A 27,434-nucleotide genomic window follows, 5' to 3' on the forward strand; every position below is an offset into this window, starting at 1 on the left:
AGAGCTTTGTTTTCGCGAGGTAAATGCAAAGGTTAGAGAAATATCAGAATCGAGCCAATCCTTTCGATAAAGTAAAACCTTTAGTTGTGGAATCTTTTCCCAACTCAGATTAACATTAACATTAGACAAATTTTTTAAATAAAATAGATAAATTCTAAGTTTTTAATGCAATTATTAAATTTAGGGAAACTCGTCGGAGTCATTTTAGAGATAAACTTAAACAAGAGAAGAATGCTATCAGTAAAATGCTATTTCTGTAGAAGCATTTTCTTTAAACGAGAACTTTTCAGGAATTCATTAAGTAATATACTCCTTAATGAGGGACAACAGTAGCCAAACGGTTAGAGACGAGCCTCGTTAAGATGAGATGTATTGTAGAACCGGATTCAGTTGCCAGTCTGGGCCTTGGATTTTATTTAATGGTTAATATGAGAACTTTATAGGAAATGCCTCTGTCCACGACCCTAACTTTGTAGTCGGACGTAAAGCCTGCCAACAAAAATAGGCATTATTTAACTTTCTTCTTATTCTTTTTCTATGGCTCAACGGTCCTTAAAAAAAAACAAGGCCTCTACCGTTATTCTTTGCCATTCCTTCCTTTTCAGGGCTTTTACTCTCCGTTGAAGATCAGCCCGGCTAATTTTTGGTAGGTTCTTAACAATATGGTTTCTCTGGGATAGGGTTGTTAACTCCACGCCCAATCCCTGTTACCTTAGAGGGCCTGTGACTTTAAAGGTTTACTCCCCATAACTAGCGGTGCGGACCCAAGGTTATGAACTGTAAGAGACTTTGTCTATAGACTATGTGTATGGTTTTTCGATCTGTGTGCTCTGGTGAATGTGCACGGTGAATTGACCTGAAGCAACTGCATTCAACAATCACCCCTTGCGAGATACATTACTTTACTTACAACTTAATATTGTAAGATCTGTGATTGAACTGAAGTAATTTGAGAGACCTAATGACCCTCACTTGCAGAAGTCAATTTTTCTCAGATAATGTTTCAAATAAAACTGATAGACCCTAAATGAGTACAATTGTACACAATATAAAATAGTTTATAAATTTCAGGAGCGATTTTGATTGCTAAGTTACAGCCTGGTCCTCCTACGCAATAAATTCAAAATATAGTTGCTTTTTTTCACGGTTACAGAATATTCCATCGCTTGTGTATACTACTTTCTAAACTCTTCAAATTTGCCCAAAAGCAAATCAACCAAGAGTTGCTAATAACCAACACAGGTTTCTAGATCTTTGCCTTTGGAGAAATAAGTTCTATATAGTTCTATGTTGCTTTGGTTTAACTTTCTCCTCTTTGATACAAAAAGAAACGATTTGTATCTATCTATCTTTGCACAATGACGTGTTGATTTGATTTGTTTTATGACGCAAGCTAAGCGATTACATTACACACTACAGACAATTGAGGTAGAAGTTAATGGCTAAAGCAGTTCACTTATTTTCTCGCCAAATAAAAAATTTACAATGTCACTTTTACTTAGAGACGCCGCAAAACACGTCTGATTCACCCATATGAATATTTTAACTTAAATTTTCTTTTCATTTTAGTTAATTTTTCAGCATACCGTGGCTTTCGCTCAAGTTTTTTCTAATTGCACATAATACTGTTAAGATCACCAGACAGTAAGTAATAAGAGCCTCTAGGAAGAGCAAAAAAAAAAAAAACCTTTAGGAAAGCAGGATTCGAACCTGAGATCTCCGCACAGTTAGTACAGTAACCATAGAATAATCCCTTCCCTATTTGTTTATATTTTGGGCACGAACATTTTGTAAAAAAATGTAAACATTGGTATATTATAACTGTTGAGAGACATTTAGTGTCCATATTGAATAACAGTTTTAAGGAAAATAAAATTAGTGAACTAAATTTAAGATTTCCTTTATGATGTGGCTGGCAAATTTAAAAGCGCAGATAGAGAAATGGCTTAAGTACTTTCTTTAATATATTGTACACAGCCATATTTCAGATAGAAAATTAGAGCTAGTCATAAAGTATCATTCTCAAATCTTTTGATTCGAATGGCATCAGTAATTATAAAGTAATTTTCATTGCGTAAATAATTTAACCTGAGTAGAGTGATTGGAGTATAGAACCTTTGATGACACTCCATGAGGTGAAGAGGGCTTAAATGGCCAGTTTATCATTCTTATGCCACTTACTTTTCAGTCTGCTTTCGTAGTATGTTATCTTCATAGATAAGCTTAATTTTGAGTTTTCTGGTGTAAAAATTCTTTTTTGGATTTTTTTTTTTTTTTTTTACAGTTAAAAAGTTTATATCAAGGTCAGTGAGAACGGTTAAAACAGGAAGGTTACTACACATTTCCCTTTACATTGTGTTGACAAATGGTTAGTATCTCATAAACCTTGAACACGAGGAAATTAAAGTTATAATTGTTACATTAAATCAATATCTTTTAATCGTCTCAAGTTTTCAGAAGAGATTTGTTTAAACTCATTCTGCATCCCATCTGAATACTTAAGAATCGCTCTCTGTTCACTGCACTTATAGTTATGTCTCAATTAGTTTATATATGGCAATGGTTGTATCATAGTTCAACTAAACAATTAAGATATAAACTGTTTTATTAAAAAATATTATTTACATCACAATATTGGTAAAATATTCAATGTACACAATCTCTATACAAAGTGAAACGGAAAAGTATTTATTTTGAAAATTTAAAATTAACAAATTATAACTCTGGAAATATTTTACAGTAAACGTCTTTAACATAAATACAAATAAATGAAGAAAAATAAACATTGAGATTAAAATGTAGATTCTAGTTGGTGTAAAGCCATTTGTATAAAAGATGATTTTGAAATATGTAATGCTTCTTTTGTGCAAGAATGGATACTAATTAAATTATAACCAGGCACTTTATTTTATGTTTTTTAATAAACCGGAAATTTATTTTTTAATAAATAAAAATAGCGCTACTACTTTTCTTAAAAACTTTGCCTGAAAAACAAACATACAAATAATATTTCCTTCGCTTGGGTTAAAACTGCAATTTTACAGAAAGTAAAGACATTACCTAACTGTGACTAGTGTTTGAAGCCTATATCATGGCTCACAAAAATCTTATTAAATTTAAAATAATTAATATAAAATTATTTCAAAGCCAATCCCGACAATGTAGCAACATTTCATTCAACCACAAATCTCAACCAAACTTTGACGTCATTTATTCAGTAAGAAGAAGAAAATAAACATAAATTGTATTTTAAAAATGGAAACGAAAAAATTATTTACATGAATTAAAAAAAAAGAAAAGAAAGACAAAAATTAATATACGTATTATTCAAGAAAAAAAAATCTTAAAATTTATCATTACGATTGTCGGGAAAAACTAAATTTCAATGAAGTTATTATTTCTATACTCAATTTTGTTCGATATTTTTCATGTCTTCTTGGACTTGTTGCCATTTAGCTACTAATGAAGAAACCCCTTTTTTCTTTAATGCAAGACCCGGCGCTAATTTTGTCTGAAAAAAAAAATAATAAATAAATAAATATTTGGTAAAGATAAAATTTAAAAATTACTACGACTCAGTAGTGCTGAGTACAATTATTAAAATGTTAATTTAATTCGAATATTTGTGTCATTAGTAAGAGAATGACTACTCTATAAAAAGATTTGATATAAGCACAAAGTCAATTGGCCTAAAGACATGTGCATGTCTAATGTCGAAGTAGTAATAAAGCAAGGTCGAACATAACTCCTCGATTCCAGAGGATGAAGAATGTTCTGATGTTTAGACGAGTCAGCAAGTGTAGCGTGAGGGTGGGAAGAATTCTTCGCATGGAAAAATTTCAAAAATGGAGATAAAGAATATTGGAATGTTATTGTACATAAATTTTTGAATGGTTATTTGTGCAACAAAAAAAAATGTATGAAATGTTAGTTAACTTAATTCTAGAGGAGACTCCAAGCTCTTTAGAAGAAATAATTATCAACATACAATAGTGGAGTTATTGTAGGATGTTGACATTTTCTGAATACAATTTGTTCAAACTAAATTGAAATGTGAGTCAAAAACCACTTTGCTTAAAAGAAAATTATTAACCTAATCCTATACTGGAAACGTATCACTAATGCAATAAGGGAAGGGATTAGCTATGAGGTTAGCATACTGGACTCCCACGCGGAGGTCCCGGGTTCGAATCCAGCAGCTGACCCTTAGATTTTCTCTTCCTAGGAACTTCTTACAGCTCACTGTCCGGTGAAGGACAGTGTTGTCTGTAACGAGAGAACACTGTCCGGAGGACGGCAGTGCACTGAAAAAAGCTCCGGGCGCTAATAACCTCAGATGTTGATGCGCCAAAAAAAAAAAAACTAATGCAATACCTTTTTCTTCTTTTTAGTGGATGCTAGTGTCGAAACACCACCATCCGCAGGTAATGGTGGTGCCTGTTCAGGAGGCAAGGGAGGATTTGAAGTAGTTGTTTGTGGAGGAGGCGGAGGTGGTGATGGTTCTTTTAAAGGTGCTGGTGGTAGTGGAGGCTGTGCATTCTCTGCTTCATTAGCTGTTGGTTCCATCATCGCCAGGTCTGAGTAAAAAGAGTCTAACTCTGATGAAAGATCATGTCGGCTCTCCTTGGCAAATTGTGGTGGAGGAGGAGGCGGTGTTGGCACAGCCATACTGGTTATCGTCTGTAAAAAAAAAAAAAAATATGGCAGTAGCATATATAAATAGCGAATTTAAGCTTTGAAAAGACTAATTTCTGGCAAGCCAATGTCTGACCACTACAGTGTTCTGCCCCCTCCTTTAGCACAACCGGAATGCACTTCCTTGTTCTGATTCTGTACGTTACCTCGGATAATTGTTTAACATGACGCCTTAAAAGACAAGAACTAACAAAACGCTACTACCTACTGGCAAGATTCCTTGACAGATGATCAAAATTGACACTAAACAACGTCTAAACAAAGTGTAAATATATAACCAGCTTTTGAATCCGCTTTGGACTTAGAGAGGCTAGAACTGGGAGGATCAGCCAAGCATTCCAACATATACCGACTCCAAATACTATAGTCACAATTCTTCGCCGTATAACAGAACCATTCATTCTTTTAAAAGTGCCTTTGATTCAAGACCTAATCTCTGCTTCAAGTATCTTCTCACTTGCAGATCTCATTTTGATGGCGTTCAGTAATTGTTTAAAATGAAAAGTGAAATCGATAACCAAAACTCCTTGTGACATCCTTACTATGTGAACGTATGTGACAGATATGAACGAAACTTCGCTATCCTGCCATTTTTCTTGAGAAAGCCGCCGCATTTGAATACCCCACTCTAAACGAACTAGAGAAACATTAGATTAATAACATTTGCACAATACAACAACCTCTTACAGCAGGGGTATCAAACTCGCGGCCCGCGGGCCGCATGCGGCCCGAGATGAACATTTTTGCGGCCCAGTCAATATATCCGACTCAAAGTAAAAATAAAATAGAAACGTGAATTAAAAACGAAACCAGCATATAAAATTATAATATACTTTATAAACTATACGGATCATTTTAAATTGTACGCGCGAAAATGTAAAATTCTAATTGGCTGAAATGGAGTCCGTTTCACACTAAGCTAACAACGGCAAACTGCTACGCATCAGCTGATACAACTAACCTAATGAGACAAAATTATACATACTACGTTAAAAATAAAAATATTTGTTTCTATGATTTTTTTTTTTTTTTTGCGGCCCACCGCATTGTTAAGCATTGTTTATTTGGCCCAAGTTAGCTTTTGAGTTTGACACCCCTATCTTACAGCAAAGCTTAGCATACAACAGTGCGAGGAGAGACTAAAATGAAAACGGCTCTGTGGCTACTGAAACCATCTCAAGGTTAAGCGTTCTCATTGGATGTCTCCTCCCAGCATCTCATTAAGAGAATAGAAGAGCTCTTACAAATGTTACAAGAAATTTTTAAAAGAAAACACATACTACATATGCGATTTCCTTATAGCGCTAAAAGAGCTCTGACTACAAAAATCCAAATGCATTAAGAAGCATTTACGACTGCATTATAGGGAATAGAATAACAATTTAGAATTTACGATGAAGAGACTTCATATGTTATTCTATATTAAGTTCTTAATACTCACACTGTACAAAATCACTCATTACAAACATATCACATTTAAACACTTAAGTAACATTCAGTACCCCTAGGATGTCTAGGAAAGAATGAACATGTTTGTAGCACCCACGAATTCCATTGAAATGAAGGAGAAGATAGAAGCTTTGATTTTATCCGTCTTAGGTCGCTTTTTAATTGTATCTTTGACCAATATCCCTGATTGTAGCGCGGGACGGTGGCGTAAGTGAAGTCAACATCTCTACTCCAAACTGATGCATAAAAGTCCGAATTTGGTCAAGAATAATCAATATGCGTGCTACGACGGAAAAAATAAAAATTACTATCCAGCACTGCAGACCTAACCATGCATACATGAAACAAAAGTAAATAAAACGTTCAATAAACAAAAGTTATAGAAAATAATTATAAAATACTCAATTATACAAGAGTTGGTTATTAATACTTACAGCATGCATTTGATTAGTTGGAAAACTTAATGGAAAATGTCCAGGATATGCTTGAAGGTTGTTAGTGATGGTAGAAGGTAAATGTGCTGCAACAGTTGGTTGTACACTGTGAGGCGGCATGTAATCTTGTGGCACTGTGCTGGTTGCAGGAAGTGGCACAGTTGCTAGAGGTGATACTAAGTCTGGAGGATCCACACCGGGTGGCAGAGGCTCATTCACATCTAAACTTGGTGGTAGTGGCGGTGGAGGCGGCTCCTCTGGAGGCGGAGGAGGTGGTGGAGGAGGCGATAGTGTTGGCGGCGGTGGAGGCATGGGTGGCAGCGGTGGTAGTGAAGTGCTCTCCTCTACAACACAAGTCTCTTATTAGTGGAAACAATTTATACAATTTAACCATCAAAATCAAATTTAAAAAAAAAAAACTTTTCAAAACTAACCTGTATTGTTGTCATTCCTCAATGATATCCGCGGCGGTGGTGGCGGAGATGGAGGTCGAATATCCGGCGGAGATGGTGCCGGTGGTGGAGTATCACATAATTCCATTTCTTCTTCACCACCAGCCATGGAGGGTTCTATATTGTTTGCCGTAGCATTAGCAACTTCTTCATCTAATTTTTTTTCTTCCTCTTTGATCTGTTGGTTGGTTGTAAGTGGTTCGGCCGTTTCCACTGCAACTGTTGTTGGATATTCCCACATCACCTGACCACTTTCTGTGTGACAGTATGAGTACCGCTTCTCGGACCTGTCAGCCATGAAGCCGCAACACAACACAACGAGGGCTAGCGTTAGTTGACGAACCATTTTTTTTTATTTTGAAGTAATTTTTAATGCAAGATGTAAATAGATGTTTTAAAAAAATTTATGTTAGAGAAACAATTAAAAGCAACCCCATTGTTACATATATTAAAAGTTCCACAATGAACATTAAAAGAACTTTAAAAGAACCACTTTGATAATGAAACTTTTTAGATGCTTTATTAACCTTTATTAATCCAAACAAATTTGGATTTCCGTTCAACTATGTACAATTCTTTAAAACTGAGTCTTTAACTAAGACTGCTAACAGTGGGGTATTTATGTTACCTTAAATTATAACACAATCAATAAAAACGAAAATAATAAAAATAAAAATTGAAAAATAATGAAAATAAAGGACCAATACCTACTTCTTACCATTTAACTATTTAAACCAAGCTAAAATATTCCAAAATTTAAAATGGCAAATGCCCAAATAAAATGATAATATATATATATATATTTTTTTTAATCTTCTTTATTTCCCATTCGTCGAAATATTTGTATACAACAGATATATATGAATATATCCGAAAGAATAGAAATGAAAGATTATGATTTTATTTTTTTTTATTTACTAAAACGTAAATATCCAATTATTGCAGTTTTAGATTCTTAGTATAGTTGAGTCCATTATCCTACTTGGACTCCCAGTGTTGTGATGCCAATCTAGTAGTAGGTTATGTCAACGTACTGATGAAAACGGTCCAAACTTCATCAGTAACAGTGTCATGATGCCATCTCACTAGTTCTTGTTACACATGTTTGTGTCAAGGAATAAAAAGAGAGAGACAAAGAACAGATGAACGAACAAAAAACGGATGAAATCTTGCAGTTTAATATAAATGTTAATTGTATTCTCAAAGGATTCCCTTCCTTTAAGAAACATCACTTTATCTCGTCTCTTTTTATATATATTTTTTTTTAAGTAATTAAAACTTATTTTCGAGTAATTCGTGTAGTATAAACAATGGTATACATGTATTTGACGCAGCAGTACGGTTCTTCATCCCTGGCAACAAGATCAAAGCATAAAAACACTTGAAAACACATTTCTAAAATTAAATATTAAAAGTAATTCAATATTAAAACGATTATAAAATAGCTATAATTATATTATTTAATACCAAATATATGAGAAAACAAGTTAACTGAAAAGTGTAGAGAATCTAAAGTAATATTTATTGGGAAAAGACATAATTCTGTTTCATAAATAACAAAATATTCTTATTTAAGAAGATAAAAGGATTGAACTTTTTAAATAGTTAAGACAAGGCCAATGACAGAAATGACAAATTTCAACAACATATTCAATGAAGGGAAGGGATTAGCTATGAGGTTAGCATACTGGACTCCCACGCGGAGGTCCCGGGTTCGAATCCAGCTGCTGACCCTTAGATTTTCTCTTCCTAGGAGCTTCTTACAGCTCACTGTCCGGTGTTGGACAGTGTTGTCTGTAACGAGAGAACACTGACCGGAGGCCGGCAGTGCACTGAAAAAAGCTCCGGGTGCCAATAACCTTAGATGTTGACGCGCCTTAAATCATAAAAAAAAAAAAAAAAATTCTTATTTAAGAAGCTAAAAAGGATTGAATTTTTTAAATAGTTAAGAGAGGGCCAATATCAGAAATGACAAATTTCAACAACATATTCAATATTAGAAGATTAGAAATCAACACGCAAAGCTCTAGCATGGATTTTGGACAAAAATTCAAAATAGTCAGGAGGAAACCGACAAAGCTGTTACAAGGAAGTCAACTATTCCGACCAATGATTCTATAATTATAATAATTATTATTATTATTATTATTCATGATGTTTGAGTATTCTTACGCTTGCAAATACCCCAACATAAAAAGATTTTTTCCTAGTTTCACTTGCGGAGTGGAATGTATAATATTGTATTTTCCTCACAAGAAGATATGTATAATAAGTCCCAACACAAATTAGGTAGTTAGCTGGGAGGTTAGATCTAATTTAGTAGGTGCAAAAGAGAAATCCAATGATAGAAAAAGTTTTTTAGTCTGATGGGAGGACTGTCTGGACAATTTCGCTGGATCAAAGTATGCATCATCAAAACGGTTTTAGCAGTAACTAATTAATTACATTTACCTCACACTTATTCCTAAAAACAATATGAATAAGGGAATGACAAAATATGAAACTTGATGTCGTTAATCGTTGAAATTAATTATTAAGAAAAATTAAATGGCTATAGGACGTGTTAGAATAAACAAAAACACAAATTTGTGTAACCATAAAGTTACATACACTTTGTGAACAATAACTTTGTGAACTTTTTCCTACAACATAATTTTTATTTTCACACCAATCTTGTAATCACGTGAAGATTATTACGAAAAGTCGGGAAAAATAAAAAAAACAAAGAAGTGTCGAGTGTTTTAGCTATTTTTAAGAATAGAAAATGAAGAAACATATGATATATTTGTTGGGCGAAGACTGCTAGACACACGAGGAAGAAATGAAATAGATAAATCACTTACTAAAAATAATACTTATATGTATATATATTTATATATATAAAGTAAAAATTCTTGAAGAGACCGTGAGAAAAAATATTTCTAAATTGTGAGAGAAAAAAAAATTAATTCCCTGAAATTACAGCCTTCTTAGCCACTTTTTGAAAAAGTTTAAAGAATAATTTTTAACAGAAGATTTTAAAGAATGACTGTAATTCAAGAACTACTCAACAATTTTAAAAATATCATCTTTATAAACCGAAGTGGATCTTCTTTGAAGCCACTTAAATACCATTCGAATACCTTCCTTCATTTATCAAAATTTATTGTGCTACTTCTTCTCAAACTGATTTAATTTAATATAAAGAATCAACATTACATAAAGAATAGTTAATTATGTGAATGTTAATTAAAGGAAGTAGTTTGAAAATGCAAATCACCAAATTAATAAAAATAAAACATTACAGAAAAATATAGAAAACAACATAGTAGTCCAATTGAGTGAACTCAAGTTTTATTTTCGGGTAAGATAATAATTATTGGAGAGGGTAAATGAAAAAGAAATTATATCATTTAATTTTGCAACATTTACTAAAAAAATTAAAAGAAATATACAAAAGTTTATTTTACTATACAAAATTATTTTTATCACAATTTTATAGCACAGCCTTCGAATTATACTTAGAGGAAAAAAAAAAGACATTAATACGAAATTTTAATTAATCACGTTTTAATTGATGCCTGATAACGATTTCAACTTCAAAGCGTTTTTTTTCTTTTTTTTCATTAAATGGAGGATCTTATTAATGAGAATTAACAAATTTTAAAACAAATTATTATTTATTTATTTCAGTTGCTTGCTTAAAGAATGAGATTTTTTAAATATTTAAACATTAAAATACATTAAACCAACCACACCCTTTTACCACAGTGTACTTAGTAATGTAAGAAGTTAATACAGGTTGTACCTCTGTAAAGCCTCAAAATTTCATGAAATCTGATTTAAATAATATCATTGCCTCAAATCAAACGACTTCTAAAAATTGAATCTGCTGTCTTAATAATAATAATAATGTACAAAACCATGAAGATTCTAATATATACATATATATATATATATATATGTATACATATATACTATTTTTTACTAGACTGGAGAAATTATATTCTGCAATATGCAGATAATAGGGGGCGACTAAAACGTGAACCCTAAATCAGTATTTTTTTGTTTTTAATGGAATACAAAATGAGAGAAAACAAGAGGAACAACCTGTACATTAAACACGACTCGTCATAAACACAAAGATTCAGTCTCTTCTAATTTAAATTAACTAAGAACAACGGAGCACATAATTCTAAATTAATCTGATTAACACAAATTAAAACTATATCAGAAAAGAATAATCATTCCTACCTTTTGGTGTCTTCTTACTTGATAGATGGTTGAGCGATGGATACCTGGCGCGTCCTTTCGCCACGGAGTTACTGTTCTTTTTTTTTTTTACACTATAACTCCTTTTTTTCATTCTTTTTTTAAATTTTTTTAAAAATATATTTATATACCAATAATTTTTTTGTTTTATGTATGCTTAAAGATGGCAGTTGTAGAAAATAAAGAGTTATTGTAGGACACTGTGGATTTTAATGTTATTCGAAACAAACAAAACAAAACAGATACAAGTTTGATGACAAGGTGGATGTGGTAGTGCGTGTCGTACCTAGACCATGTACAGAGCCATCCTGGTGGTGCAACGGATGATTCCAAACGCCGCAATTCTTTCGAAGTAGAATCCAGCCAAGACTTCAAAAAAGATGCCTTGAGGTATTTTGATTCCCATGCGGTTAAAAGTGTCTGCAAATAAAAGTAAGATCAGTTATATGTTTTGGTACATTTAAACTAATTACAAATTCAAACCAATAAACTCTTTACTACAAAGCTTATATAAATCTATAACTTATATTTTGTAACATTTTTGGCGAATAACTCGATTAAGGGAAGTTCTGAATGAGGGGTAGACAGATACTCTCTGAAGTACCATTTTTTCGGTAAGGTATTTTTTAACCAATCTTATGTGTACTGTTAAGAAGGTTCAATGTAATCTTAAATCAAATTTAAACAAAATTCCTTAACTGAAAGTATAATTTCTTAACTGAAAGTACATCTTTTTTTCAGTGGTTAGTTCACATTTCGAAAATAGTTCCCTAGGCTTTACGGTAAACTTCGTATTGGTCAGAGCTAACCTTCTCTGTGAGGTTACTTTTCAGGTAATGAATGGTTCTACCAACTGTAATATTGGATAGAATTATATTGAGCAAATATTATGAGTTTGAAGAATATTAATGAGTTGGAACCTTGAGGATAGTAGTAAGAGAGTCACCACCTTTTTTAAATATTAATATATCGAAAGAATACCTCAAGTTGAATCGCCCAAATCTGTACAGGAGAGACAGTTTCTTTACCAGCAGACAGGAATTTCATTTTATCCTTTAATAAGGAGGAATTATCCCTTATGTATGTCTTCATACTTTCTTCAGAAAGTTCCGATTCTTCGTCAGTAGGGGTTGTCACTAATCAAAACGAATTCATTTTTTAAAAAAATTTATAATGAATGTTTGAAAATTAATGGTTCAATAACTTATTTCAAAGTAAAAAATTATTTACCTTTCTCTCTGTTCTTTTCAGAAAGCAGTAACGTTTCCGCTTTTACAAAATGAATCATCGATTCAAATTTAGCTTTCTTGTTTACAGGAGCCTCTGAAGTAATACTGTCTTCTCTACTAGAAGAAACCAAATCGCCTTGACTGAATGGACGTTCAAGAGATTCTGCTGGATGTTGATTCGCTAATTCGGATGTCAATCTTTTCTTAGTACCATTGTTTTCCAGCAAAGCTAACCTCGCTGGAGACGTAATACCTATTTCAACATTTATTTAATTTGTAGTTATATAAAAATAATATTATTTTAAGTTTTCCTTTTTTTAAGGTGTAGCTGACAGGGTAGAAGCATTTACTCTAATATTTTAATTTTTCTCCAAGTATAAACCTGGATTTCGAAAAACGAAACTTTAGAGGGAATTCCCTATTATTTGAAAAACATTTAAGCGTTTAATGTACACAAAAAATATAAAAAGCATAAACTACTAGATAAATAAAAACAACATAATGTACCTGACGCCTCCTCGGAAATCGAAGCAATAGGCTTTAAACCTTCTGATGTTTCAATGAAATCTGTAGCTCTGGCCTTTGCTGTTGTTAAACTTGTACTAATCAATTCACGTCCGCGAGCTGATAATTTTACTTTGACTCTCTTAGCCACTGTAGCTGGCGGTGAAGAGCTTACTTCCCCAGAACGAGTTCTGGCCAATAGAGTAGTATCTAGTTCTTGATCTGAATCTTGTCCATAACAAGCTACCAATGGTTTCGTATCCTGAGCGTTTGTATTGCATGTACTTGAAGTAGTTATTGTAACTGGCACAGCAACAGTAGGCTGAGACTCATTTGATACAATCTTTTTTACCTAATAAATATGAAAGAAACTGTAAAGGTTTTAAATTAATTTATTAACAATAAAGTTAATTATTTGGAAGCGTTGCAGATGGTTATAACAAATTCAATCTAAATGGCAGTGTTAACCACAGTATAGTGCCTGACCCCGTATCTCCAAAAATAATTGTTCAAAATGATTTAAATGAAAATTGTCATAAGTAGATTAATCAGTTTTGTGTAGAGAATTCGACTTCAAATTTGTTTGTCTCACACTACATCCCCTGTCTTAGGGAGGTTCATGGTAAGTATTTAAACTGTTAATGAATTGTAAAACTTTTTTTTTTAAACAACAAAATAATTAAACCAAGAAGGTTTCGAACGTACGTTATGTTTTACATTTAAGTTGAATTTTTTTTTTAACAGAGGCAAGTAACACTGAATCCTACATAACATTTATAATTAAGTGACTAGTTAGTACTTAAAAAAGATATGTATGACAAAAGTAGTGCGTCCATCTTAGATTGGCCTGAGATTGCTCAGGAGAAGCGCTTCTAGTTTGGAAACCACTGAATTAAGCACAAATAATTCCCGTTTACTTCAACAAAAAATATAGAGGCAAAAATTGTAAAAGGTCAAAAATACCTCAGACATTCTTGAATAATTGTTAGAAATGAAATTAAAAAATAAACCAGTTTTTGAAATTGCTTAATCCCATGGAGGGAGTTTTGAGGCCCGATCGCCTTTCGAGTAGACAGAGGCGAAAAGTTATTTGGCTTATAGGTGCCGGGGTCATGTGGGGATTAAGGGGAATGAGACATCTGATCTACTGGCCAGGAATGGAGCCAACACTCCTTTCATTGGCCCGTAGCCTGTCCTGGGAATCACCAAGGGTGCAGTTCGTGAGGCTCTCAGAGACTGGATCTGGAGAGAACATGAAAATAACTGGGTGATGCTTCCTGGGGTCAAACACGGCAAGAGTGTCATGCCCTTGCTGTGTAAACAAAGAACTAAAGAGACTCTAGGCTTGGGCAGTAATTAGATTACTCTGGTTACAGGCCTATCCACAGGGCACGGCAGGTTCAGAAAGTACCTGCACAAATTAGGGCTTATTAGCTCGAAACCGTTGTGCAGATTGTGCCAGGAAGAGGAGGAGACGGCCACTCACCTGTTATTCGATTGCGTTGCAATTGAGAGACTGCGCTACGACTTCTTTGGAACTTTTGAGGCCAAAGGAGATTATAGCGCAGAAGGAACTGGTAGGGAAAGCCCTCAACCTTCTTAGAAGGGGAGGTTTCATCTACTAGACTTAGAGGGAAGGCACAATAAGCCTCTTGTGGCTGCGGTGCCATGGGGCATAGGTCCCGTCCCGCCCTTTTAAATCTAAATCTAATCTATTTGGCTTAGTAAAGAATAAGTAAAATACAAAATGTTTCCTAAGTTCCTGAAATCAATAAATATTAAAAGATTTTTTAATTGAAATTAGGTGGAAATGGCTCCTCCTATTGGCAATATGCGTCAAATTTCAAATTATATCAGCCAATTGAAAGAAAAATTTCTTTGTAGAGTTAAATTTCCTGCTATTTCAAGATATTTTAAACACTGAAAGCAAGTTTCATAATTTACTAAGGAAGTCATTTTAATAGGGAGGTTATTCCGATTCCAGAAATAAAGCACATTCTCTCATCCAGCTATCCTACACCCTTTTTTAGATACTGATGGCCATGAATGCGCCTACGGACTATTTTCATCGACTTAAAATAATCACATCAAACGGTTGCCTGCTTGTGCAACAGTTCAGTGCATAGATTTTTTTTTTTTTTAATGGCTGCAGCGGATTTGGGGCAGCAAAACATAGTCTCATCTGAGTCTAATAATGTCCAATTAGCAGTAATAACCACCGAGAAATTCATTTTATTACGACTAATACGTGCAAGATCTTTAACTTGGTCTCTACTTAAACTTTTTGAATTAGCAATCTTCATTTTCTTCAATTTGTATCATGTTTTTCTCTCTTTTTTAAAAAAAATAATGATTCATTGTCAACATTGAAGTATGTATTAACCCATATGTCACGGGGTATGTGAAAAAATTAATAAATAAGGAAAAATATAAAAACAAACACACTTTATAAACATAACCCATTTCCTAAACATCATTAAATTGAAAATACCTCGTCAGGAATTTCGCCACCCAATTCTTTCAACACCAAAGCCTGGGATCGCAGCCGGTCCAAAAGAATTGTTTCATCTGCTTCTTCTTCAGCTCCACTACCAGAGCTGTGAGTGCTAGCAGCATTCACTTCTTCAGATATTACTTCACTACTATTTTGTTTACTACTATCTACAGTTTCTTTAACAGTTTTTTTATTTGCATCATCCTCTTCAAGGCCAGGTGGCCCCTTGTCAGGTACTACTAAGTTTAATTTACAATTAGTAACTGTCTCTTCAGTTTCTGAATCATCACAATCAGGATTATATGGAACAAGACTAGTACATGTTTCTTTCTTATTTTTGGTCGCCTCTTTGTCCTCACTAGAACTAGATGCGGGTAACTGAGGACCAAATAGTTTCTCATTGCTAGCAATTTCACAATTACCACTTGAAACAGCTGCAGCAGTAATTTCCACTTTCTTTTTTTTCTTTTTCTTAATTATAGGTTTAAGTTCAGGCTTTTTTTCTTGATCTGAAGAGGATTCGTCGCCAGAAGTAGGTCCATATGAAGTAATGAGTTCAATTTTCCTGAAAAAAATAAGCTAATTTTAAGAATACAATTATATTTACTCTAATACTATACTCAGAATAATAATAGAAAATGCTCAAAAAATTATTATTGTAAAAAATAAACTAAATAAACGAAAGGAAGCAAGAATATTGCCAATTTCAGTCATTTCCCCCCCCCCCAATCTTGCGACCTAGGGCAGGGGTCGGCAACCCGCGGCTCGCGAGCCGCATGCGGCTCTTTTATCCCAGTTGAGTGGCTCTTCAGCCTGCCCAAAATACATTGTATATTTTAATTTTATTGAAACGAATGAAAATTCCATTAATTAAAGGTATTTTTTCAAAAATAATTTTAAATGTGATAGGTTCGAAATTGAATAGAATTATACAATATTAAAATAAAGTACATGATTATATTATATTGTAAGACTGCCGCCCTTTCATTCGTTAAATTATTATTTATTTGTTTATTTACTATGCAACTTGTAAAAATAGTATATAAAACAATTAAATCTTATTGAATATCATAAAATAATAATTTGTGAATACAAATGATCTACAGAATTTTGTACATTATCATCCTTGCGGCTCTTGGTAAGATTTATTGAAATTATTTAAGGAGAAATGGCTCTCTACTTAAAGTAGGTTGCCGATCCCTGACCTAGGGTCATCTTCAGGGCTTACGCTATTGACAATTATATTGTTTTACATAGTTACATGTAAGGTTAGTGAGTCTTCTGTCTTGTCCAGTTATGCACTGGCTTATAATAAATGTAAAAAAATATCGTAATTGTCAATAGCATAAACCATGAAGATGACCCCTAGGTCAAAAACTTGGGGAAAAATATAAAATATAACGACTGAAATTGGCAATATTCTTACTTATTTTTGGATTAATGAATCAGTCACTCAAAACGATAAACAATACTCTACAGTAGTCTTTCTTCCTATTGGATTAATGAATCAGTCACTCAAAACGATAACAATATTCTACAGCGGTCTTTCTTCCAATTGGATTAATGAATCAGTCACTCAAAACGATAAACAATATTCTACAGTAGTCTTTCTTCCTATTGGATTAATGAATCAGTCACTCAAAACGATAAACAATACTCTACAGTGGTCTTTCTTCCAATTGGATTAATGAATCAGTCAACAAAGGTGAAGAACAATACTCAACAATAAATAAAGAAACATTTATGATCTAAAAAAGTACATACTCATCTTCTGAGTCACTTCGATTAGAAGTTTTCCGTTTTTTATTTAAAATCTTTGGCGCATGTTTAATCTCTACTTGTTTAATCGTTACTGGCTGCTGTCCCTTTACTGTTGGTTGAAACGCATACAATTGATGTTGTTGCTGTAGTACTTGTTGAGACTGTTGTTGTAAATGCTGATGTTGTTGCTGCTGTTGCTGAAGTTGAGCGCGAGCTGTGGAAAAAAAAATAAATAAAACGATAATTATTTCCTAAGTATGTAAAATAAGAATTTTTTTAAAAAAAATCAGAAATATGTTGTCATCCATGACGTTTAGAGACAAGCTTTGAACAACCCCTTGTTTCAGTTGTAACTTCAAGCTTATAATGAAAGTTTTGTAAAATTGAAAAAATACTAAGAAGGATTAAATTTTCAAAAAAGTTTCACCCTCCTAAATTATTCTAATTCTGAGAACATTATGTCTTCCAAGCATAATATATTATTCAGACTGTGAAAAATGTAAAAGTAGGTTCAGTATACGAGTAATTCTGGGCTTGTGTTTAATGAAGTAGATTAAACAATATATTCAAACATATTAAACAAACAACATATTAAGTAACAAAATTAAATAAAACTAAGTTATGTAATTCCTTCACATAAAAATGGGAATCGTATGGATATTACTAACTACCGATCTATTTGCCCACTACCTGCCATAGTAAAAGTTTTTGAAGCGTTTGTTTTAAATTCTATAGCTCCACAGCAACCAATCTAATTTCTTTACACGACTTCAATATTAAAGCTCTGGCTACCCATCGACGGTACATTTACATTTAGACTTCTCTTTAAAATTGATATCTTCCTACTCATCCAAAATTTAATTTCTACGGTATACATTATTCGCTCGTAAATTGATTCCCTTCATACTACGTAGATCCAAACTTATGAAACTGAAATCACATCGAGTGTTCCTCAAGGATTATAGCTTGGCCTTTTTTGGTTCAATGTTCATCAACAACATTTCCTCCTTCTTTCAACATGTTAACTTTGTACTTTTTGCAGAGGATTTAAAAATTTATTCTGTCGTAAGAACCATTCAGGATGCTGGCTGGCTTGCTTCAGCATACTCTGAATTGTCTTGCAAATTAGTGCAATACTAACAGTTTGCAACTCAATACTGACAAGTGCAAAATAGTTTCTTTCACTCTCAGTCGCGATTCTCTCATCTACAACTACATAAGGACCATAGTATTATGAACACTAAAAATCTTTCATCAACTATTGACAATTCACAATGACTATCAATAAAGCAAACAAAATTATAGGCTTCATCTAGAAGACAACCAAGAAATTTAAGGTCCCTAAAATGGTTGCTTTGTACACACTTCTGGTGCGACCTATTTTAGAATATCGTTCTACTGTATGGATGCTTTATCAGAAAACGTACATTGACGCCATTGAAGCAATACAAAAAAAAGATTTCTTCGTCATCTTTCGGCAGACAGGAACTAACTTGGACGCACCATACATTCTGATTATGAAAACTACTGGACGAGGATTGCCTTTACTCTAGGATATAGCTCACAGACTTCGTCTTTTGTGTATAAACTCTTAAGCAACCTACTTGTCTGTTCTACATTCTCCACTCACTACATTTCCTCGTTCCAAGGTGCAATACGAGATAAAAAATTTTCTTTTCAAGAACTACATAAGAGAGTACCTAAAATTTAGCCCTATTCTCAGACTAATGGACTTGACTTTCATACTTGAATGCAATACTTTAATTAACTCCTTAACAAAAACTTACAGTTTAAAATGTTAAGTATAAGGGTTGATTAAACGCCAAAAGGTACACAAATCAGCGAGTACACAACATTTCATTCATGCTTAGCTGATATAATTTAAGTAATTTTGGTGCATTAACTTTTCCTTCACATTTTTTAGAATTTATTAGATGTTACAGACCCTTATGCTGGCCATTTTCATCTACAAAATATTTGTTCAAGTAGCACTGTAGATTGATTTTAATATCTATTAATCTATAATAATCAAACTATTAATTACAGGTTAAAAAGAAAACGTTATAAAAAATAAAAAAAATTATGAGGCTAAAAAATTCATAAACTTTTTTAAAAACTGGTCAGCATAAGGGTCTGTGACATCTAATAAATTCTAAAAAATGTGAAGGAAAAGTTAATGCACCAAAATTACTTAAATTATATCAGCTAAGCATGAATGAAATGTTGGGTACTCGCTGATTTGTGTACCTTTTGGCGTTTAATCAACCCTTATACTTAACATTTTAAACAGTAAGTTTTTGTTAAGGAGATTTTTGTACCTTTTGGATAGATTTTCATTTTTGTCTATTTTGCAAAGTTACATATTTGCTTTACTGATTTTTTTAAAATTTGGAATAAGCAATTCTATCATTATAACCTGATAATTAAGTTGTTCAGTCGGAACCGTAACTACCACTGGAGAGATCTTTTTAAAGAATGATGTACAGCGCCGAGACCCCCAAAAGGCACATCTACATAAAATTCCAAATCGAATGATACCTCATTCAGCAAAATCGGTTCGCGCGTTTAGGCGCTACGTAGTTTACAAAAAAGGTAACAACAACAACAATTTCTGAAAATGTCGTTTTTGCTCATTTTCGGCAACTATTTTCTCGAAACCTATTAGATCTGGGTGGTTGCAAAAAAATTACAGTTATAAAGGAGGGTTTACCCTATAATTTAAAGAAAATTTGGGAATTTTATTTTTTATAGAAAAAAATTGTCAAAGTTGGGTGTTTTTCAACGTTACGCATTTTCGTGCAGTTTTTGACGATCAACCCTTATACAACTGTCCTACCGGACAGTTTTGATATCTACACAAAAAGAGAAACTTACCAGCTTGCTCAGCATGGTACTTTTGCCATTGTGATAATGCCTCAGAGTATGACTGATACTCAGAAGGGGTAGTCCAAGTTACTTCATTAGTCATCATATTCCAATAGTATGTATAACCAGTCGTTGCATCGTAACATTCTTGCCATGCTTCAAAAAAGAACAATATAAATGTTTATTTTTATTTGTAGAGTTGAATTTACTATCTGAATTAATAAATTACTTTATAAATATTATTTATTTAATAAATTACTATCATGGGATAAATTCCTTTACGTGGGAGTTGTTCTTACAATTATAAACATAATAAAAAAGTACACAAAATATCTAAGTAAGTTGAAAATATATGAACACAAATCAAATAGAAAATGTACTTTAGGAATTTAAAATTATATTTTTTTCTTTTTGCGTTTATTTGTGCTAGACGTGGTAGACATGAATGGTGGATTCAAATGAGTGGAGAAGTTACCCAGTGGTAACACTCCAAAACATTAGTCACTCTCCTCACTTGAGAGGAGATCACGAGGCCACTGTCTTTTAAGACGTCTTGTCAGGAAGAGTTCTTGTAGAAAGCATAATGTGCAAAAAAACTGAAGAAGTGTCCAACATTCTGAAAGTATGATTGTTCTGGTTCTTAAGGTTGTAGTGAGGTATTTATAAATACAATGTATGCCATTACTAGTTATGTTGAACATTGATTGTTCAGATACGAGAATTTAGCAGCATAATAGAGCAAAAAATAATGGAGTTTTAAGTGGTCGAGATAAGTAAATTCAAATAAAAAATTAAGCCAACTATCTGCGACAAGACTGTTATTAAACAGTTATATGAAAATAATAGGTCGATCTATCGACACACAAATGGCTTACTTTATTTAAACGAATTTGGATTATTAACCTACTTTCTCACACTAGGTAAAAAAGGATTGAATATGTATTGGATGGCATTATTAGCGCAATAATTTAAATAAAATGAAAACCAGTGATTAGTTTCATTCTGTTTGCTTGCTAAAAAAACATCGAGAGAACCTATCGAGAGAACAAGCTTAAAATAAAAGTCATTTAAATTAGAGCTAGAATTTAATTTATAATTAACTACAAAGCAATTAATTTCATCCTTGCTCTTCAGAATTTATTCCTTGTTCAGAGGCATCCACATTTAGCATTTGTGAAAGAGAGATCTTTTATATTTACAAATGCAAAATAACCTACAGTATAAACTCTGTAGGGCTAGGACTCAACATGCATAAGCAGAATCAATAGGACCTCTGGATTAGTAGTTTTAATAAGAACAACCCCCGAAATTTTTGAAGTTGACAAAGTAAAAATGGCATACGAATAAGAAAGGCAACTGAAAAACAAACAAACAAAAATTGCAATATGGCGTTATTTTTTAAAGGGAATAGTGAAAAGCAAGCTATGGTAAATCAATGATGTTATGTTTTTCCTTCACAGTTAGTCCGCTACCAAATGTAATTTACCACTTCGTAATCGCCATCACTGTATTAAAGAAATTCGAACCATGAATTTTCGCACAAATTTGAAAGCGCTTAAACCACAAGAAAGAGTTAATTAGCATACCAACTGTTGGTGCTGTTTGAGACGTAGGTAATACGCCTGAAGCTGCCGCTTGCATATAAGCTTGCATATCCATTGCTGTTGGAACTGTAGTATCCATTATAGAGTTATCAGTTGTAACCATTGCAGGTAATTCAGCGGAAGGATATTTGCGTTCATTAACAATAGGTTCTATATCACGGTTTCCAACATATATATCGTCAACTTCCTGAAAAATATAATTCATGTTAGAATGTAAAGTGATCGCCAATTTTTTCAAGAGAGATTTACCGAATTAGGTGTCATGGACGGAGGCGGAATAATATAATAACATGTACAACTTCTGCGATTTCTTGCTATTTGTATTTGGCCCCCTCTAATAAAATAGTTTAGAACTAGTAAACAAAAAATTAAATAGTTTTCATTTTCCTTTTTAGAGATCAATAGCGGATAGTTTTTTTGAAACATAAATACAGCTATTAATTTGACATCTACTTAATCACACCTTGAGGAACGCTTCAACTTCATCATTAAGATCAGTTTCTTCTTCAGAAGTATAGTCACTACTAAGATAACCACAGATTCCGTCTAAAGCGCTACTTCTTGTATCTTCCTCTTGCTCCTCTTCTCTAGGGCTATTACTATCAGAAGATACTCCGTTTGTTGTATGAGATGCACATATTTGCTCGTATTTAGCTACAATGAAAAAAGAATGTAATGAATAGAACATGCTGACTAATAAGCGACGCCATTTATAACAAATTATCTCTACTTATCAAAGAAAACTAACATTTCCAAGTAGGTCGATGTGTTTCATTTGCTGCGTCAGTAGAAAGTATTTGTTTCCTTGAAGTTCGTTTCAGTCCCATCTGAAAAAAATTAATTAATTAAATAAAATAGCTATTATTAATACTATGCTTGTAAAATAGAGCACCGGGTATTTGAAGAATCGTCTTACTACCAGTAAAACTTCTTTTGGTTTTAGAACTTATTCTTAGCACTATCATCTCACACCTAATTACCTATCTTTTAAATAAAATATCTGCCATTCAAAAAAAGAAATGTAACTCTTGCAACTAGGCAGTATTTTTACTAATAGTAAACATATTGAAATTAAAAAATAAATATAATTATCACAACCTATTTTGAATATTTAAAACGGTGAATATTTTTTTCTAAGTAGAAATAAGTTCGGAATTTAAATAACTTCCAAGATAGTTATCGATACTTAAAAAAACGAAACGAAGAAACGATAACTTTAGGTAAGATAAGAAAGAATAACTTTAAAACAAATGTCAATTCATTTGAACAGAAATGAAACAGAATCAAATCTATCACATGATTCTAACAACCATTTTAAAAGCAAAAATATAAATTTAATCTGCCAAAATAGGAAAATATGAAATGTATATTCTTAATTTTACCTAATATATTTAACTGTTTTTGAAAGAGAATAAAATTTAACAAATTACTAAGTTAAAAGTAGTCCCAAATAATAAGCGATACTTATTTATTAGATTTATACTTCAAAGCGCACTGTGTTTCCCAACTCCTAAACAAATGCTCATTATTTTACATAATACCGACTTACATTACAGGAGCATTACCAATTGGAATAGAGACAAATACGTAAACTCCCTTGAAATTAAAAGTAATAATTTTCATCATCTTTAGGTGATACTTACATTACTATATCATTAAGTGCGGTAAAGTCCCATACACATTAAGCAACAAACTGTTCATTAAATTTTCAGAAAAAATTTCACGCATAGCAATTTACCACGTAAAACCTGCAACAATTAAAACCTACAAGACAATAAAGACATAACATACCAATATTCCAATATGGCGTCTTTTAGTTAAGGTTTAGATACACCTAACCTGCTTATACTATGCCATAGGAATATATGGCCAATACCATCGGTAATGTAGTAAGAATTAACATTTTGAACGAAACTAAAACAAAACTATTCCATATTCTTAGAAATTAATCTTAATGCAAATTCTATGATGTTAAATTATTTCAATCTACATTTTTAATTCTGTCAATTTTAAGTTCGTATACTGCAGTAGGAAGCACATGGTAATTAGTTATTTTGCATTATCGTACAAAAGCCGAATGGTTTTTAAATATTTAATTTACCTGGATAAGTGATCGTTTCATTTGTTTACACCCAGGACAACCTTTCATCCAGCTTTAGACATTTTTTTTCTAATACTGTGTTGAGTAAAAGCTTGAATTCGTTGAATTCTTTACTTTTTTAATTAGGCGAACGAAATATTATTACCTTACATTTTCTATAAAGTAGATTAATATTCGTTAGATAATAAAAAAAAAAGCTAAAAGGATTGTTGCCAAATCTAAATTTCCTCTGTTTATTTATAGCTGGATTCCATTTCTCATCGCAGTGACTAAACATATTCTGTTTTAAATGCTAAGAAACATTGCATAATGAATCTTTAATAAATTCAGTTATGCAAATCAAGGAAAATTATTACGGGCATATAAAGTTAACACATTTAACTGGAAACTGTTTATTTGTGGTCAAAGGATTACATACAAAAAGAGAACATGTAGGCGTGTTTGTCGATGCGACAAAACTAACAGTAAACCAAATGTTCTTTGCATATTGTATGATAGCCATCAATAAAACGATTTGAGTTCACTACTTAGTATAAAACTGTACAAAATAGAACTGTAGATATACACCAATTTTATTTTTTTTCTTTAAACAATGTAAGGAAGTAATTTCAAATATAAAACTTGAAAAATGCCACTTCTATGTAATTTGTACACTGTCAATTTGTTTTATTTGTTACCATTATAATCATATTTGGCAGTAGGATAAATGCAAAAAGACCCCAGTTCACTTTAAACTAATTTAACTATACAAAGGGTTGGTTTGTTTCTAGTTTAAAACATGTTTTATTCTCATATACATACATTTTTATTATTAATATTAGGTGACACCTCAAACAAGCTCATTAATAATACTGAATTCTGTGTTGGAACTGTCTGTACACTACTATGTTAACTAAACTTCAATAGGACATTGCTTAGTTAGTTGCACATAATACGAATTTATGTTTATTTTAAATTAGGATCCAAATAAATTAACTGTTGAAATGAAATACATAATTTTCACTTTAAAAGTCATTAAATATGCTTAGCTTTTTAGGGAGCCAAACTTAAGAGTGGTTACAAGTTAAAAAAAAAAAAAAAAAAAATCACATTGTAGAGGGATGACCAATATTTTTTTGTTTAAACTAATTTGTACAACAAAATGAACAAAAACCGAATAACAGGTACTGAGACCAAGTCTCAACATTCTACATCTAAATATTTAACCACATTACATGACTATTATTTCATATATTGTGTTAGAGAAGTCACAACCCCCAAAAATGATTATTTAGACTTGTTTTCTTAAAAAAAAAACAAAACAAAAAAAACTAAATACAAAGGAATGATATATTAAAATAAGTCGCGTATAATACATGCTTAAAATGTGTCAACAAATTCAAAAACATAAAGTCTGATGGTATAGAAAAGAGAAAGAAATAAAAACAATTGTCCAAAAAAAATAATAATAATGAAGTTGCTTATTATTTAAGCCGTAGCTTCTGCTTCACCATTTTCAACTTTCTCTTCAAGTTTGGCTTTCTTCTCTGGGCTGATACCCTCAGTTGGAGACCCGCTATCTGTTGCATCCCCACCACCAACGTCAGACTTCCTCTTCTGGGAAACTACCTCCTCTGTAAATAGGAATAAAATTATTAACTTTGCAAATCAAATTTTTACCTTTAAAAAAAAAAAAAAACTCATTTATATAAGAGAAAGCACCTTTAGCGTCACCATTCTCCAAAGGTTTTACTTCCTTTTCGGACTCCTTTTCCACACCATTTTTTTTCGAGGCATCAGTAGTTTCTGCCTTGTTTTCGCCATTTGTTTCTTTTCCTACTTTTTCTTCTGTTGGAGTTTTCTTTTCTACTTCCTTCTCCTTTTCTGGAGAGGTGACGGTTTTGGTATCTCTGAAATAAGAGAAAAAACATTTAAAATAAATTTGAATTTTTACTGAAAGTACGTTTCTTTTTATAAAAGATAATAACCTTAAGTTAAAAGTTTTAACGTGAAAATAGCAATTACTTTTTTATTACTTTTGTTTTAGAAATTACTTTCAAAAGAGGGGGAAGAATGTGGTAACACACTGTATAATTGGCTACTAACGTTAAGTAATATCACATGAAAAGGAGTTTATTTTCGAACTAGAAATACAATTCTCAGCGTTCATGTTATTCCAACTTTTAATTTTTTTGGTTAATACCGGGAAACTACTATAGCCTGTTTTCGAAATGGCGGCAAAATTTAACCGTCAAATTTATAGTTATTTTTAGTTTAAAAGAACGCTATAAAAAAAAATTACGTAATGAAAAATACAAAGAACTTTACACGCATTATTCTAAAGTTACTACCATAATATGTAACACGGCTTAAATTAATTATTCCTGTACAGAAATTGTTTAGTAACGCTTCAGCCATGTTGTTATAAAACCGGTGCCCGCCAAAATGGAATAAAAATGTCTTAAATTATCCGCACACATTATCTAATAATTAATAAAAACTATATATTACTTACTTTACTTCAGTTGCTGTATCACTCATTTTTCACACACTATATCTGGAAAAACCAAGAAAATAATACAAATGCACACTACAAGCAGATAAGTTAAAGCCGGCCACCTATTAGCGCTAACGGCCACCACGAAAGAAGGAGAGCTAGTGAAAGAGTGACGAACATAGCATGCGCAAGCAGTTGGCCTTCACCGCTAGTGGCAAATCCCACCGCCAGGAACCGCTCGACACGCTCACTTGTTCCGGGTACTTTTCCAAACTCATTTCTTTATCATGCACCTTCAAAGAGGTTTGCTTGCTTAGTTTAGTCATTCGTTATTACTTTCTTAAACACAAAAAAGGATAAAATAATATCCGTAAATACATTAAAAATGCTGATAACTGTTCTACAGATTTTTATTTAGATATAAAGCATTAAAAGTTCTAGCTTGTAATCCAGACATACCTTTCTCTTAAATTTCATGAATACATTTTTAACTTATGATTTCCAGGTTCTCTTAGAATTTTGTCAATGTTTAGTTTCCTTTTTAGAAAATGTAATGGTAGGTTTTGATGATCATTCTGAATTCATTGTGGTTCCAATTAGATACTTCCTAATTTCACTTCATTCTAAATTTAATACGATTCATCAAAACAACTAATTATTTTTTAAAAAATTTTATTAAATGTCAGTAATAGTTTAGACTGTAACTTTTGTCTGAAACTTCTTCCCTAAAAATTTATTTTATGGGCGTCTAGAGGACTGGTTTAATGAACTACTGTCAGAAGAAATGCCATTTTTGGTGTAGAATATTGGTTTATACTGTTTTCAATACTAAAATAAATCGTATCGTTACAGTTGTAAGAAAATCAGACGACTAGAACTGTGGAAGTTTAATAATCTTTCTGTTCTTTTTCACTTCTCTTCTATCTAAGAGGAAGTATCGCTATGGCGCAAATATTTTCAATAGGAATTCATAATTTGTGGTCACCTCAATACGACAAAAATGATTTTAGCGCGTGGACAGCAAGTGGACATTTTCAATAACTAAAAATGACAGTAAGGTTTAGAAACCATTCTTATTTGAAGCAACTCCTATGATTTGCTTTTGTTTCGTTTCGTTAG

At 32.3% G+C, this 27,434-nt stretch overlaps 2 protein-coding genes and 1 long non-coding RNA gene across 5 annotated transcripts; 1 reads left to right on the forward strand and 2 right to left on the reverse strand.

The window, feature by feature from the left end:
- Nucleotides 1-2,587: 2,587 nt before the first annotated feature.
- On the reverse strand, nucleotides 2,588-23,605 carry LOC141453287 (uncharacterized). Of its 3 annotated transcripts, none has more exons than XM_074126304.1 (15): nucleotides 23,530-23,605; nucleotides 22,487-22,565; nucleotides 22,202-22,392; nucleotides 21,721-21,925; nucleotides 20,144-20,290; nucleotides 17,273-17,483; nucleotides 15,506-16,073; nucleotides 13,018-13,366; nucleotides 12,512-12,763; nucleotides 12,263-12,417; nucleotides 11,568-11,701; nucleotides 7,013-7,317; nucleotides 6,579-6,922; nucleotides 4,375-4,680; nucleotides 2,588-3,511 (listed from the first exon to the last, which is right to left on the reverse strand). In XM_074126304.1, exons 2-15 carry the CDS (start codon nucleotides 22,563-22,565, stop codon nucleotides 3,407-3,409), a joined length of 3,351 nt encoding a protein of 1,116 aa, XP_073982405.1. In that variant the 5' UTR covers nucleotides 23,530-23,605; the 3' UTR covers nucleotides 2,588-3,406. The 3 variants fall into 3 exon arrangements, with proteins under 3 accessions (XP_073982405.1, XP_073982404.1, XP_073982406.1); XM_074126303.1 differs by having other exon boundaries at nucleotides 23,382-23,569; XM_074126305.1 differs by lacking the exon at nucleotides 23,530-23,605 and adding an exon at nucleotides 22,837-22,951.
- LOC141453289 (uncharacterized) lies at nucleotides 13,352-25,236 on the forward strand. The gene is made up of 2 exons (XR_012457923.1): nucleotides 13,352-13,636; nucleotides 24,083-25,236. It is a non-coding gene; the product is annotated as an uncharacterized lncRNA (long non-coding RNA).
- Nucleotides 24,216-26,495, reverse strand: LOC141453288 (uncharacterized). The gene is made up of 3 exons (XM_074126306.1): nucleotides 26,334-26,495; nucleotides 25,541-25,728; nucleotides 24,216-25,452 (listed from the first exon to the last, which is right to left on the reverse strand). Exons 1-3 carry the CDS (start codon nucleotides 26,357-26,359, stop codon nucleotides 25,307-25,309), a joined length of 360 nt encoding a protein of 119 aa, XP_073982407.1. The 5' UTR covers nucleotides 26,360-26,495; the 3' UTR covers nucleotides 24,216-25,306.
- Between the last annotated feature and the right edge of the window lie 939 nt (nucleotides 26,496-27,434).

The sequence above is a fragment of the Rhodnius prolixus genome, unplaced genomic scaffold (genome assembly GCF_049639745.1).
Source record: "Rhodnius prolixus isolate KJV_2025 unplaced genomic scaffold, Rpr scaffold_3, whole genome shotgun sequence".
Lineage (NCBI taxonomy): Eukaryota > Metazoa > Arthropoda > Insecta > Hemiptera > Reduviidae > Rhodnius > Rhodnius prolixus.